General features: G+C 42.3%; 1 protein-coding gene across 1 annotated transcript in view; it reads left to right on the top strand.

Moving 5' to 3' along the window:
• The window catches only part of LOC135223095 (ectopic P granules protein 5 homolog), a 759,396-nt gene that overhangs the window by 199,545 nt on the left and 542,880 nt on the right, over positions 1 to 16,971 (top strand). Inside the window, 1 exon segment of the mRNA XM_064261599.1 lies at positions 3,806 to 4,042. Within this exon segment, the coding sequence (XP_064117669.1) occupies positions 3,806 to 4,042 (237 nt within the window).

Genomic DNA, 16,971 nt, shown 5'->3' with positions numbered 1-16,971 from the left:
CTGTTTTTTCGTATCACTTGGATCTTCCTGTTTGCTTACTCCTACTAAAGGCCTCTTTAAAAAATAACTATCCAAGGAAGATTGCTTCTGCCTGCTTTTCAAAATGCTCCTGAAACGATTCAGGCAAACGTCATCAAACTGCGCAAGCATACGACCTGTGTGAGCCTTTTCGGGGTGTCTCTTTTCTACAAATTTGTTATTGCACCTTATGAAAAGCAGCTAGAGCATCCTTAATTTCTGCCGTTGTCATAGGGTTGTCCTCCTCCTCGCCGCTGCTAGAGAACTCTTCTTGAACGACGTTTTGTTGCATGGCCTCCCACTCCTTCAGGTCAGTCGTCGTAAGCTCCTCTTGTTGCTCCTCGAGAAGGTCATTGATGTTGTCCTCGTCGACAACCAGCCCCATGGACTTGCCGAGTGGAACGATCTCGTCAAGATCTGTTTGCGAAACAGTTTCAGGATCGTCAACTGTTTCTGAATCTGCACTAGCTTTGCCCATGTCAAATCCCTTGAAGTCTCTGGCGGATACGGCATCAGGCCAGAGTTTCCTCCACGAAGAATTCAAGGTTCGCCTCGAAACCTCCTGCCAAGCTTGATCGATGAGTCGGATGCATATCACAACATCGAAATGCTCCTTCCAAAATTCACGCAAGGTGAGGTTTGTGGTATCGGTGATGTCGAAACATCTCTTGAAAAGAAGTTTCGTATACAGCTTCTTGAAGTTTGATATCACTTGCTGGTCCATGGGCTGGAGGAGAGGGGTGGTGTTAGGCGGAAGATAAAGAACCTTAATAAAAGAATACTCCACTAGGATATCTTCCTCGAGGCCAGGAGGGAGCAGGGTCATTGTCCAACAACAGCAGACATTTCAGAGGGAGGCGCTTCTCTTCCAAGAATTTCTTCACTGTCAGACCAAAACACAGATTTACCCACTCGGTGAACAAAAGTCTCGTTACCCAGGCTTTCACATTAGCCCTCCACATCACTGGAAGCTTCTCCTTTAGCACTTTGTGGGCCTTGAAAGCTCGAGGAGTCTCGGAATGATACACCAGTAGGGGCTTCACCTTGCAATCCCCACTGGCGTTCGAACAAAGTGCGAGCGTAAGTCTGTCTTTCATAGGCTTATGCCTGGGTAGCTTCTTCTCTTCCTCCGTGATGTACATCCAATGAGGCATTTTTTTCCAAAAAAGGCCAGTCTCATCACAGTTGAAGACTTGCTGAGAACTGTAGCCTTCTTTGATCGTCATCTCGTCGAACGTCTTAATAAAGGCTTCGGTCGCTTTCATGTCCGAGCTGGCCGCCTCACCATGCCGCACCAATGAATGGATGCCAGTCCGTTTCCAGAATTTTTCAAACCACCCACGAGAAGCCTTGAAGTCTGGGGTTGGCGTCGATGTCCCTTCTCCGTTGTCTTCAGCCTGAGCAATCAAATCGCCGAAAATAGCGCTGGCCTTGTGGGAGATTGCCTTCTCAGTTTTCGTACCGCCAGCAATTTCTTTGTCATTTATCCAGACAAGAAGCAGCCTCTCCATCTCGTCGTGCACGTGGCTCCTCTTTTTAGACAAAATAGTCACGCCCTTGGAAGGTGTAGCTTCTTTGATGGCTTCCTTCTGCTTAAGGATGGTGCCTATCGTCGGCGGATTTCGGCCGTATTCCTTTGCGATCACACTCAACCGCATGCCAGCCTTATATTTTCTTATGATCTCCATCTTCGTCTCCATAGAAAGCATCCTCTTCTTTCTGTGAACTTCAGTAACTTTCTTGGGACCCATGACTATGTATACTGTACGTAATAAAGTTATGTAGTATATGTACTAAAGTTCTCACACAACACGATAAAGTAGTACTACAATGAAATCACTAAAGAATTTACGTTAATAAACAAAATCGTATAGAACGAATGAATTCCCCGTGCATACACAAACGAAGTTGCGAAGCAGTGGGGGAAAGATGCCTTTACGTAGAGCACGATGGGAGAGATGCTGACCAATAGGAGAGCAGTATCTTATGGCGATGACTATCATCAGGAACCAATGGGAGAGCGGGGAGGATGGTGGCGAGTCTACTCAGTTGGTGGCGCGCGAGTTTTAAAATTGTTATCAGTGGTCTGGGCGAATCTCGGGACTTTACAGCAACAACCTTTCGTAACCTGAACTACTTTCGTATGTAGAGCCACAAAAATCTTCATATTTGCTTTTGTAACTTGAATTTTTCGTAAGCTGGGACTTTCATATGTCGAGGTACCACTGTTTGGTAATTACAGTTGTTTTGTTTACAGTATCAAGAGTTGTATCACTATTGACTAATTTGAATAACCTATGATTTTTACCATTATTACAGATGTTTTGTTTTCAGTGTTGATAGTTTGCCAATAGTTGTGATGGTGGTTAACTATTGACACAACTGTCACACTACAGGGGTTGCCTGTCAGTAAAAATCTTGTGAGGTCTTTAAGGTTGTCACACGAATGTGTGTCTCATAATTTTTGATAATCTTAAATTCATTGGGGTTCTAACCGTTTTCCTCATCTGCTTGTCTGCAATGGCTCTCTTGGAACCAATGATTGAATCAAAATAGTACAATATAGAAAGCCACAAAAACTAAGGAAATACCTGTACAAGCTTGTACTACTTGCTCAAAATAGCAGCAGAGCGAGCGGGCTTAAAACAAGCATGGGAACAACACCAACTAGTGGCGATTAACCAAACCACTTTTGTTTGCAAAACTCATGTGATTCATTGGGTCGGATTCCGGTTTTTGTTTGAGCTCTGATGCAAAATTTACTAAACATTTTTCAATGAAATCCAATTATTTTGATTTCTAGTATGGTTGAGGTCCTGGTCGCTACTGTATTTGTACTTTAGCATAAACCCATTGGTAAACATGTTATAATTTCAACAGATATTGTAGTAATTTTCAACTAATCATTCCACCCTATAGAATGCAATATATTGAAGTATAGTTTCTCCTTGTAGTTAAATGATATATACAGTTACGTATCTTTTTCTTTTTAAAGAAATATAAAGTCTTATTGCCAGCTCCAAAAGCTAAACTTTTCTACTTGGAAGCTTAGGTTACTTGATTACATTAATAGTTGTTTAAGTGCACTTTATATTTATATTTTATTTATTTATTTATTTGTTGTTTTTCTTCAGGAGGTGCAGCTTCCTCATATGTAAAACCGTAAATATTAGCTCACACAAATGTATTTTCCATGAAATATCTCGGAAATAGTTATTGCAGGTTGATTTGAATTTTCCAAAGTCTGTCCATTACTTTTTAATATATTGGAATGAAAACCGGAGCCTAATTAGAAATTTTGGCACAGCTTTGTAAAAAATTGATCCAACATTCCTTAGAAAAAAGTAGTTCATGACTTTTTGAAAATAGTAACATTTGTAAAGTTTAAGTTTCTCAGCTATTGCAACTCCAGTTAGAAATAGAAAAAAACAGTGGTTATAAGAAATTTGCTTCAGAAAGTTGGCCCTTAACCAGAGTATCAGGTAATTGTTTTGATTACATGCAAGTAATTCTTTTCTATAATTTTTTTTCTTTCATCCCATAAAATCCCATTTATTTGCATATACAATACGAATACTATTTGTGCACATAAGGCTCTGTTAATAATGGTTTTTGTACAGCAGTGTGGGGCATCGCCTGAAAATCATTAGCTAACTGGAAGTTGTGTTTTTCATTCTTAATTTATTTTTTAAGATTGGAGTAGCTTGCCAATTTTTCTGTTATTGTTTTTGCTGTATACTAATATATTTATCATTATTATTACTTATGCACAAAATTATAATTTCAGTCTTATGAGGATAAACACACTGCTGGAGGAGGATTGAGTGGTCTCTTGTCATGGCTCACTGCAGGTACAACAGCTCCAAACTCGCTGTTAGTTCGCTCTTCAGCCCCACAGTTTCCTTGGTATACCTTAGCAGTTTTGATGCTGGAGACACAGCAGGAGCTTAGTTCAGGTTTATGGAAAAACCTTCTTCTAGAACTATATAGTAATCCTCAAGTCACGCTGGAAGAAGCACTAAAGGTACGTGGAGAATTAGTGTTTTGAAAGTAATTTTTTATAGGTATTATAGTTAAGAGATATGTGTGGAGTGGAAAAATAGGTCATAACATGAATTTAAGGCAAATGTTTAGAAAGTATTTACTAAGACATTTAGAACAAATATCAACCAGCACATCTCTGTAACCCTGCTTTTCTCATCATTCTTTATCATACAAAGGCATTTAAACTTTACAGAGAATTTGTAGGTCTGCCCCTCACAGTAAATAACAAAATCTGTTAAGTAATGAAAATGGCATAAAGCGCGCATCCCTACCCCGATGTTTTTACATGTTTCACATTTCCGAGGTTCATTTTGTTGTGAATTTTTGTGAAACACATCATTCACTTGTCCGTGGGAGCAATTTCACTAATTTGCAGATTTTCCTTGGGCTACATCTCTTAAAGTTATCACTAATTCACTTTTTTCATAGAGCAACACTGGGTATTCATTAATTACTGAATTTTTTCAAAAAAATATTTAGTGTATATGCACTGAGAGATAGAAAACTGTGGTTTTTACATCCATCCAAGCCTGAGCACAGTATGAGTGGATTCTGTAAGTGAAATAACATTTCATTGATATTTTGCTTTTTGAGGAATTATAGATTTTTAGTTATTGATGGATTTGGACTAGTTAATGTCTAGATAAACATGTCCTGAAGTATTATTGGCAAAAAGATTTTTATGGTGGTTTTTTTATCACATATTTGCCCACTGCATTTACCGGTCCTATATTGCTGTGTAGCTATATATAAAGAAAACTTTTCCCCTTCAGAAAGTTGTAGCATTGCCCATTCCTTGGTGGAATTTTTCAAAACCTGGATGACTACAACATTCTAGAAATCTATCTATTCAAGATTAACCCTTTAACGCCGATTGGACGTATTAAACATCGACGAAAGTCGTCTGTCGGGTGCCGAACCGACGTATGGTACGTCGACGAAAAAGTTTTTTTAAAAATTCGCGGAAAAATAGTTATAGGCCTACTAGGCGAAAACTTTTTAATCACGCGCCTTGGGGGATGCTGGGAGCTCACGGATCAAGGTGTTGTTTTGTTTACAATCGTTACCCAGGCGCGCAAGCGCGAATTTCTTTCTTCTCGCACTAAAAAGCATCAGCAACACATCTCTGAAATTATTTCGTCACTTTGACATAATTTTTGCACCATTTTATATTAGCCGTTACATAGAGTATTATATATGAAAATTTGCGCAATTTCATGTAGAATACAACAAAAAACAACTAATGGTTGTAGCTTTTATCAGTTTTGAAATATTTTCATATAAATAACGATGTGCCAAAATTTCAACCTTCGGTCAACTTTGACTCTACCGAAATGGTCGAAAAACGCAATTGTAAGCTAAAACTCTTATATTCTAGTAATATTCAGTCATTTACCTTCATTTTGCAACAAATTGGAAGTCTCTAGCACAATATTTGGATTTATGGTGAATTTATGAAAAAAACTTTTTCTTTGCGTACGCACGGTAACTTCCGAAAAAATCATACATTTTTTCGTCCGATTGTCGTAATGTTTGCACCATTTTAAATTAGCCGTTACATAAAGTTTTATATATGCAAATGTGCACAATTTCATATAGAATACATCTTGAAACAATCCACGGTTGTAGCTTTTATCAGTTTTGAAATATTTTCACATAAATAACGATAAATGGAAAAAATTCGACCTTCGGTCAACTTTAACTCGCCTGAAATGGTCAAAAACTGCAATTGTAAGCTACAACACTTACAGTCTAGTAATATTCAATCAATTACCTTCATTTTGCAACAAACATAAGTCTCTAGCACAATATTTCGATTAACGGTGAATTTTTGAAAACTGCTTTTTTTTATGTCCGCGTGTTACGAATTTATGCATCATATTGCTCACAGCGCGATTTGTATACAATTATTTATGAACATTTTTTTTCGCCCTGTCATATATTCCAATATTTATATATGATAATGATATTTTGTTTTCATTTCTGATGGTTGCATACTAAACTTCAGGCAGTGACAAAAAGGAGCCAAAAATGAACTCCTAATCTTGAAAATTAAGCATGCTGTAATTTTAAAAAAAAAAAAACTATCCGCTTTGGCGGCTCACTTGCGAACGCTGCTGCAATACGGGAGACACTTTCGGAAATCCCGGGTCGGCGTTTAAGGGTTAATAATCTTGGAAATGAAGTGACAGAAGGCTGGGGTTACTTGTGAGGCCAACTTTGGTCTTAGTAAAAGGTGTCTTTAGTAACTTAATGTATAAACACAGGATAAAAACTGTTTCTGTATTGGCCTTTCACATGTACAGTTTTGATCATAGTTTTTCTCTTATTAATTAAATAGTTACTATAGGGAGAGAAAATGTGCGCTGAGGCATCTAACTAAGGGTTATCAGTATCATCAAGGATGAGTATTAGAGCCCCTATCATGTTATGATTTGAAGTTTTGTATTCAGAACTGACCATTTAGTGGTTTCCAGTCACAATAGATCTTATTTGGGCAGAATTTTCATCCCCTCTCACTTTTGGGTTGCAGGATGCAGCCCTTTTTACTGGAGTGTCCTTGACTAACTTAATTCCTTTTTAGAATCATGCATCATATCCCTTATATATTGCCATTCTGTGGCAAGGACATTTTTTTTGTCATTCATAATTTCCTTACAGAATTGATCAAATGCTGCCAACTGTGTATCCCTTTTGGGGAAGCTTGCTCAGTTTGACTAAGCATCAGCAACTGAACCGTAACTGCCTATTAATAAAGGGTCAGAGTACCTCTTAGAAAATGTAGTCATTTGAGTCAGGTAAAATGTAGTCATTTGAGTCAGAGTCACCTGGGAGGTACTGGGGACTGATGTTACTGGGTTTTTACCCAAACATAAATCTCGTTCTGAGAAATGGTTAAATATCTGCTGCCAGAGTTTTGCAGGAAAGATATAATCTCTCTTTCCTTATCACTACTGAACCCTAGCAAGAAAACTCACCGTGACAGTTAAGAAAATTAGCAGTTTCATCCTTAAAACTTACAGTCAGTAGCATACTACAAGTTTTGTACATATCTGTTCGACCAAGCAAATTTTTCTTGGTTTTTGCAAGACCTATACTCATGGCAGGTGGTATGGGCCATACCCACTTGCAAAATGGGAACCAAGCAATTTGATACAGAACACTTGAACTGAGAGTCCTGCATAATGGCAGCCCTGTAGTGATATAAAGCAAGTTTCTATTAGAAACTAGTCAGTATTAAATGATTAATGAGGGACACCTCTGTAGTTCCTCATACAGTTTCCATATTTGTAATAAATTCTATTAGAATAGTATGTTAACTTAAGGGGACCGTCCGCTATGGCGGATGACATGTCAACTTTGAAAAATAAAAATTGAGTTATTACTTGTATCTATGCAGAAACATGCCGTGCATGCTTTCCAGAAGTTTCAGCCAATTATTTTTACAAATAATGAAGATATAGCGGTTTTTAAATGATGACGTCATCGTAACTGTGTCGTCTGTATGACTGAGTTTGACAGAATCGATTTTGCGTGTTTAGTTTTGCATATATACAGGGATTTTTTCAGATTTTTTTTGAGATTCTCATACATCTGGTAGCAATGAAAGGTAGTGTTAGAGGAGAGCTGCTCAGAGCGGCTATTTATAGGCGAGAGCCGCGAGACTCAGAGAATGACTCAGTTACGCCACAGACATCAAAGGAGTTACATGCACTTCGTCACTTGCGTTTGGTCACTAGCTTTTTAGGTTGTTTTTATAACTTCTTAGTGAATGCCGAAGTTACCTAAGATCAAGAAGGCTACTCAGCAACTAAGGCTAGCAAAAATTAGCGAAGGCCAGGAGTGTGCTGAAAGAAAAACACAAAAATCATTGTTATCAGCGCCCTCATTGTCTCATATCTCGCCGTCAACATCATTGTCTGGTGTCACGCTGAGGGTATTAATACCACTTTTAGGGGTAGGACCAGGATCCTTGGTGTAGAAATCAACATTAAAAGTACAAATAAAGTAATTATAATAATGTTGTTTTGACTTTTATAAGAAAAAAGCGAAATTTACATAGCAAATCTTTGGGAGCTCATAACTCAAAAACATACTTATGTGCATGTCGGTAACCATTACTCGGTTATTTATTATCCAATTTTGGAGAGAAAGATATCATTGAAAGAGGAAGGAAAAAATAAAAAATCCCATAATTCTGTGTAACAGAATTTTGATTACTTTCCTTCCTTTTTTTTTTTGTTTTTTTTTTAGATTTTTTTTGAGTGTCTAGACTAAAAAAGAAAAAAAAAATTCATAAAAAAAAAAAAAAAAATCAAAATCAAAAAATGTCACAGAGAATTGTTCTGTATATAAAGAAGTTTTTATGGTATGGTTTTCAATACAACTGATGTCATATTAGTAGCGGAGAAATCGTTACCTATTTTTTTTTAAATCCTAATTTTTGCTAATAAAACTAAAAGTTTTTGCTCAAATGACTTGAAATTTTATATGATGAAGGTATTTATATATATCTATAACATATGTGAAAATTATCTATTTTGCGTAATAAAGAACAAAAATAGACATCATAGCGGACGGTCCCCTTAAGCCCTTTGAGGTTTGAGTTAGTTTTGATAGCTGCATATCGCTTAATTTAGTTGTCATACCATTCAGACTAATCTTCTATAAACCTAATTTGTTTTCTGGGGGTCAGCTCGTGTTCGGCCTATGAAAGGATCCTTAATATCATTCTTTCTAGGTAAAATTAATCTAAAATTACCAGAGAAAAAACAAAATTAAGAAAAAATGTCAGTAAAACTGACGGCTTCACTCTTAAAAAGAAGTGTCGGTATGGTAATAGGGCGAGTGGGAACACTACCACGAGACATTCACCAATTAGAAATTCCAATCAGAATCCCCACAAGAGAGAGCTGATACCAACGGGCGATGCAGCCGCTACTACTACTTCTAGAGGACGCCACGGACAGCAGCGCCCCTAGCGGACATCCTTAATCATTAGCGCTAGCGTTCAGACGCATTTTCTCTGTGCTTGTGCCTTTTACGGGATTCTTATTATCTTCGTTATGGAACGTTCTGCCATCGCATCGGCTAAGTTAAGTGCCTCATATAAAAGTAATGTTTTACTATATTTTGTCTTCCGGGAACCAGTATTTTCCTTCTAATAGGTCATATACCGGTTTCCGGTTGTCTCGTTGGCGGCGCCATGCTGCCTCGTTAAGAATTCCCGGTCCTCCATACTGGACTTCTTATACTTATGGCTTACTATATTACGTTCATCGTTTTTTTTTTACATCGAGTTTTAGCTAGATTAGCCCCTTTACCATTTCTCTTAGTTTGGTATTTAGGCTATTATTCATTGTTCCAGCCCAGCATCCCGGCTCTTGCTCTTCATCGGCTATCGCTGGCTCCGAGTAGGCTTCTGTTCCTCGGAAACAGTTTGCCTCTCCTGGGCTTCTTTTTCTTCTACTAAAAGTGTCTTTTCATCTTTACGATGTAATTTTTATTCTATTTAGGGTGTTAGGCTAGCCTAGGTGGCATGTCCCATGGTTTGGTACAGCCTGGTTCACGTGGCCCTCCACGGTTGTGTTGCTCGCGGCTTAGGCCACTTGCGGTCACGTGTTCCATCGCACCTTACCCTTCCCTTCCCTCCCTACCAGGTATAGGGAGGCGCTGGGGGACCCTTGGTTGTCATGACAACCTCAGTTGCCTTCCTCCCTCCCTCTCTCTGAGGTGGCCAGGGGTTTCCTCCAGCGGGGGGTATAGGGCGACCACTCATAGGGTACCTGGGTCTTTCCGAGCGGGGTAGTTTGCTTTCCGAGCGGGGTAAGTTTGTTGAGACGGGGAGTAGTAGGCCAACCCCCCCCTCTCTCTCTCCCGCCGTGTTACGCCGAGACCCTCCCCCCCCCCCCTTCCCCAGTTTTGCTCATCCACCTTCCCTTTCTATAACGAACGGAGCCTTCCGTCGCAGCCGGGGCACCTTGGTTATAGATTACTGGCTCCGCCAGCGGGCGGGGTGGTCACTACTAGTGGTCGGTTGCTTGCCTACTTATATCCTTACAATCTCTCCCCCGCTATACCGGAAGGGAGCTTGCTTCTTACCCGGGCACTCTTCTAGTTAGACGGGTGGAGAAAGGTTTTGATATTATTGTTATTTTAAAGGATATCCCCTAATTTTACGATGATTTGTTATTTTATTATTCATATGTTTACCATCCCCGCCATTTTTCGTCGTGGTTTCCTTTTACCACCACTCCTGGTTGGATTCTATCTCTTGTCCCCGCCGTCAGCGGAGCAATAGCCTAGGACAACCAACCAATCTTGTTACCACACGTATTATGGCGGGGCTCTGGTTTAATCTAACTTTCTCGCTCCGGCACCAGCGGAGCAACTGTTAGGCTGTAAGTGTTCTCCTGATACTCATGTATCTTTCCACTTACAGGCTACCAACTGTCAGGTCCTGGGATGCAACGCGACGTTGTACGACCCCTGCGGCCACGATGAGTGCAGGTCTCTCGCTCCATGTGCCACGCCATTCAACGATATGATCGTCTGGCACCCGGAAGCCTGCGCCATCTGCTACGACCTAGTCAGTCAGCTGGTGGAGGGGGTAAGTCGATTATAGGCTTCTTTATCAATTTACTAAACAAACTCTTAGACATAAGTTTGTTAAAGGTTCCCCGTTCCGCCATTAGAAGCTCATCTCGCCCTTTCTTTCAGGCTACTGGTGTGAGGGAGGTCGCCCTTGCTACCCTGAAAGCGTGGGTGGGCGGCGGTTCGGAAGAACGCCGCCAAAGGCCAGCCGTACATCCTTGACAAGAAGCTGGCCGTCCAGATCTTCCCTGCGGGCAAGTCAACAGGGTATGTTGACCCCTTGTCCGCAGCCCCTCTCATAGCCTCCATCAGCAAGATCTTCAGCATCTTTCGGGGTCCGTAGCTTCACAGGAGTCGGTCCCGGAGACGTCGCTGCCCTCCTGGACCTAAACATCGAGCCTATGGCGGTAGGGGCAGAGGATTTGTTGGTTGAGGTAGGTGTGTCGGGCGCCCAAGGTCTTTCCTTGGGCGCTCCTGGATCTTCTCCTGTCCCTTCTTCGAGCGCTTCTTTCCAAGGCTTTGTGGGATCTGAGATCCCTACCCGCTCTCCCGTCTCTTCTCTGTACCCCCAAAGGTGAAGGGACAGAGAGAACCGAAGACTCTATCTAAGACGACTTCTAAGAAGTCGTCTTCGTCTTCTTCGGCTAAGAAGTCTTCGACTTCTTACGCTGACGCGGTGAAGGCCAATCCGAGCTCTTCTCTTACTCGAAGCTCTAGAAGCAAGGCTTCTAAGGAGAATCTCGCGCTCCCCTTGCCGAGCCCATGCCATGCCTTCCTCCTGCCTCCACCGCATCCACTCCGGCAACGCCGGTGGGAGGAGCGGTTGGGGGACCCAGCACCTTTGATCCCACTGCTTTCTCAGCAGTGGTGATGCAACAGGTGGGCGATGATGGTTGGTTCGCAAGTCTCCGCCCTGGGGACGAGATTTGAGCAGATGTTCGCACAACTGTCGAGCACTCTGTCTCTATCAGGCCAGTCCATCCAGGATCTCTCTAACAGGGTTAGAGAGAATGAGGACCGAGTAGCTGGGCGTCTCTCAGGTCCCTCTTCAGTCTCCCCCAGTGCCAAGTGCTGGTATTTTCAGCTCCCGCCATACAACTCTCTGCCAGCTTTCTCTATGGAGAACCCATGGAGAGTAGCCGCCTACTCTCCATTTAGGATGATCTCTATCCCGGAGTGTGGAAACTCGAAGGATTGAGGACTTCGAGTTTATCCTCCGGGTCTGACGCAGCCTTTCATCGGCTATGCTAGGCTGACTGTAGCGCTCTTACTAGGGAAGACAAGATCTCTAGGGAGGATGTTCCTCCTACAGTAGGGTATCATGCCCAACGGGAATGGGTTCACTGCCTTGAGGACTGGGAGTGCACAAACACTAAGCTCCAGGCCTATAAGAGTCCTTTCACTATTTTTGCGACGGAAGAGGAGGCTTCTCTTCCGTTCGCCACGAAAATAGTAGAGAGGACTCTTCAGGCAGTCCTCAAGGATGAGCCCATGCCACAGCTAAGGGAGGCGGAGTCTACTTCTCCGCTTTTCCCAGCTTTTGGAGAATTGTGGGAGAACTTGCCAGCCACGTTCACGCTTGGCAAGCTCAAACCTGGACCGGTACTGCGCCTCCCATGGACCAGTTCGGCGAGAAGCTTTCAAGGCTGGCCTGATTCCTTGATTCAGCCAGGCGGAGTTCGACGCGCGAACTAGGTTTGGCAGGTCCCTCAATTCACTGATAATAACGGAAATGGCTGCTCTCTCATATGCTACGGAACCGCTGTTTAAGATCTTGGCCAAATCCCAGCTTCAGTCGGTTCAGAGGCAGATGCTTTCGACTTCTTCCAAGCTAGGAGGAATTGCCGAAAGCACGTTCTGCAGGAGTGCACTATTAGGCACGAGCCTAATAGACTCCTGGCTTCTAGCATGTGGGGCAGCGGATCTCTTCCCAGAGTCCGCTGTGAATGAAGTGCACCACGAGGCTGCTAGGCTCAACCAGAGCCTTAGAGCTAGGTGGGGTATTTCATCCAAGAGAAGCAAGAATCCGTCCCCACTGCTGGTAAGAAACCAAAGAAGTCTGGTAAAAGGTTCCAGCCTTACCAGAAACGCCAGCAACAGCAGCAATTTGTTCAGGCCGTCCCGGTTACCCAACAGGGACAACCTGCTAGTTCGAAACAGAACCAGCCCATCCTCCTGCTGTCTCCTCAATCACAACCGTCGACCTCCTACGCACTCTCGCCGGCCTTCACCCTACGTATGAAGGTCAGGGCTACACTCCCTTTAACAAGCAACCGAGAGGTAGGGCGAGAGGCTACTTTCGCCAGCGTGGCGCAGGAAGGGCGACAAGGAGCAGGCAGTTCAGGGGAGGGCGTGGTGGTCAACCCGCCCATCAACAATGAGGCTCCCCAGGTAGGAGGGAGGCTGTTCCTCTTCCGTCACAGTGGGGGTTCAGCAATTGGGCACAGAGCATAGTGTCCAAAGGGTTGGGTGGAGTTGGATCAAAGATCCTCCTCCAATCAAATCATTCCGCCAAATACCATCAAAGGAATTGACAGATTACGCGGAGAACTCCTTCAGAAAGGAGCTATTGCGAGAGTCAAGCATCTAAAATTTCAAGGTCGCTTATTCAGCGTGCCAAAGAAAGGCTCAACAAAAAAGAAGGGTAATCTTAGACTTGTCAAAGCTAAACTCTTATTCGTTGCGACAAGTTCAAGATGCTTACCCTCTCGCAAGTAAGGACCTTACTTCCGCGTGGAGCCGTCACATGCTCCATCGATCTTACAGACGCATACTATCATATCCCTATAGCCAGACACTTCCGCCCATTTATCCTAGGATTCAGGCTAGGAAATCAGACATTCTCATTCAAAGTGATGCCCTTCGGTCTGAATGTAGCCCCCAGGGTATTCACGAAAATAGCAGAAGTGGTTGTACAGCAATTGAGAACTCAGGGAATCATGGTAGCAGCATACCTCGACGATTGGTGATCTGGGCACCAACTGTCGAGGAATGTCTCAAAGCCACCAAAAAGGTAGTTCACTTTCTGGAACATCTGGGGTTCCAGATAAACAAAACGAAATCCAGACTTACCCCGGAGTCTCGTTTTCAGTGGCTGGGAATCCAATGGGATTTGTCTTCCCACAATCTGTCAATTCCAGTGGCCAAACGGAAGGAAATAGCAAAATCTGTCAGGCAATTTCTCAAATGCAAACAAACATCAAGGAGACAACCAGGAAAGAATCCTAGGGTCCCTTCAGTTTGCTTCGGTAACAGATATCCTCCTGAAAGCAAGGCTAAACAATATATAAATCGAGTTTGGCGATCGAGAGCAAACACCAAATCTCGAGACAAGTTGTCAGTAATTCCACAGATCCTTCGCAATCAACTCCGTCCATGGTCAAAAGTAAAAGAACTTAGCCAAGCACATGGTACCCCTTCAATATGCCCCTTACCCAGTGTTGAACCATTCACGGCGGCTGCCTCCCTGTCCTGGGCGGTGGGGGGGGGATATTCTCAGTTCAAACAGGTTCAGGGGACTTGGTCAGTTCAATTTCGCCAGCTCCACATAAACGTTCTGGAAGCAATGGCAGTAAGTTTTCCCTTACCCTTTGAAGAGACTGCTTCCCCCGAAAAAGTCTCAATCTAAGGCTAGTTTTGGACAGTGCAGTGGTAGTTCATTGCATCAACAGAGGAGGGTCCAAATCCAAGCATGTGAACCATGTCATGATAGCCATCTTTGCCCTAGCAAACAAACACAAATGGCATCTGTCCGCCACTCACCTGGCGGGGGGTAAGAAATGTGATAGCAGACGCTTTGTCCCGGTCAGTTCCTCTGGAATCAGAATGGTCCCTAGACGACGGGTCATTCCAGTGGATATGCCGGAGAGTCCCCAGGTCTCCCAAGTAGATCTCTTCGTCACAAGCGAACCACAAGCTCCCTTGCTATGTGGCCCCCAACCTGGACCCTCTGGCTTATGCCACGGACGCCCTGTCGTTAGATTGGATCAGTGGAGAAAAATTTGTTTTTCCTCCAGTGAATCTTCTCTTGAAAGTCTTAAGCAAGCTGAGGACTTTCAAAGGAATAGTAGCTTCTGATTGCATCCGGGACTGGCCCAAGAGCAACTGGTATCCTCTTCTTCTGGAATTGGGTCTCCGACCTCAACGGATTCCCAATCCCAAGCTGTCACAATCAGTACAAATGAGGACTGTGTTCGCTTCCTCAGGAATTCTTCAGACCCTAACTTTATGGACTTCATGAAGTTTGCGGCTAATAAAGATGCTAATATTGATCCACAAAATATTCTCTTCCTAGAATCAGATAAGAGAGAGTCAACCATTAGACAATATGACTCAGCTGTTAAAAAATTATGCAATCTTTCCTGAAAGAATCAAACACTACAACCATGACAGTTAATCTAGCTATATCCTTTTTCAGATCCTTGTTTTGAAAAAGGTTTAGCAGCTAGCACTATTACTACTCATAATCGGCTTTGAAGAAGATCTTTCAGTTAGGTTTCAGATAGATCTGACTGAATCTTATTTCACGTCTATTCCTAAAGCCTGTGCTAGACTTAGACCTTCTCAAAGGCCTACTGCAGTTTCATGGTTCTTAAATGATGTCCTCAAACTAGCTTCAGATACTGACAACTCGTCTTGTACATTCATAATGCTTCTTAGAAAGACATTATTCTTATTAAGCCTAGCTTCAGGAGCTAGAATTTCAGAACTGTCGGCTCTATCCAGAGATGCGGGTCATGTGGAATTCCTCCCCTCAGGAGAAGTTCTGCTTGCTCCGGATCGTAGCTTTTTAGCTAAAATGAGGATCCTCTTGCAAGGTGGGCCCCTTGGAAAGTCATCCCACTTCCCCAAGATCCTTCTCTCTGCCCAGTATCAACTTTAAGAGCCTTTCTATCTCGTACTCCTCAAGATCCTCAGGTTCTCTCTTCATGAGAGAAAAAGGTGGTACTTTGTCAGTAAAAGGTATTAGACAACAAATCCTTTACTTCATTAAACAAGCCAATCCTGATTTCATTCCCCTCCCAAAAGAACAATGATATCAGGGGAGTAGCCACCTCAATTAATTATCTTCAACATATGAACTTTGAGGATCTTAAAAAGTATACTGGATGGAAATCCCCGACAGTCTTTAAACGTCATTATCTAAAGTCCTTGGAATCTTTAAAATTTTCATTTTGCGCAGTAGCAGCGGGAAACATGTTTCTCCTGATACTGTATAGTAGTCGTAGTACAGATCCAGGTCTTTCTACCTACCTCATCCAACATGCCTCACCCTATCGCCATGCTACTCGGATATCCTAGCCTTAGCCGCTGAATCATACTAGTGGATTGTCCCTTATTTTTTTGCTAGGGACATCCACACTTGTACTGATAATGTACTTCAGTGTACCTACCCTTATTTTTATGCTAGGTAGGACACATGTGTTTGTATATTTTGTAAATAATTTTCTAAGTAAATCTATTTTGTTAATATTACACTGCATTATTATATTTTACTATGTTTACTGTAATTTTAAGTACTTTACATTACTAACGTTCTTTTATGTTACTGTTTAGAATAAGTTAGGTTTAAGTACTTAGTTTGTATGCTGTAATTGATTTACTTATATTATATCCCTCGTTTTACAACTGCTTTTCATTTGTCCTTTTTAATTCCATCTTGTCTGTTTCTCTGGTACTCTTTCATAGGCCGACACGAGCTGAGCCCAGAAAAGGGATTTTGACGAAGGAAAAAAATCTATTTCTGGGTGATTGGCTCGTGTCGCCCTATGAAACCCACCCTGTATTGTTTACCCCCCCATGCAGGACAAGATGTTTTTAGATTAAGGATGTCCGCTAGGGGCGCTGCTGTCCGTGGCGTCCTCTAGTAGTAGTAGTAGCGGCTGCATCGCCCGTTGGTATCAGCTCTCTCTTGTGGGGATTCTGATTGGAAGTTCTAATTGGTGAATGTCTCGTGGTAGTGTTCCCACTCGCCCCTATTACCATACCGACACTCTTTTTAAGAGTGAGCGACGTCAGTTTTTACTGACATTTTCTTAATTTTGTTTTTCTCTGGTAATTTTAGATTAATTTTACCTAGAAAGAATGATATTTAGGATATTTCATAGGGCGACCCGAGTCCCAATCACCCAGAAATAGATTTTTTCCTTCGGTCAAAATCCCTTTAGTTAGTTAAAGCCCACTGTTTATATGGCTTTAGTTTTTTGCTTCTATAATAAATGTACATTAAACTAGATTAGGAGGATTTCCTATTTAGGTCCCCTGGGGGGGGGGGCTCAATGTATTCTAGGTCACTGCCTCTTATAGTCTTGTTTA

This window comes from Macrobrachium nipponense, chromosome 8 (assembly GCF_015104395.2).
Source record: "Macrobrachium nipponense isolate FS-2020 chromosome 8, ASM1510439v2, whole genome shotgun sequence".
NCBI lineage: Eukaryota > Metazoa > Arthropoda > Malacostraca > Decapoda > Palaemonidae > Macrobrachium > Macrobrachium nipponense.
This window is presented reverse-complemented; position numbering and strand designations above follow the sequence as displayed.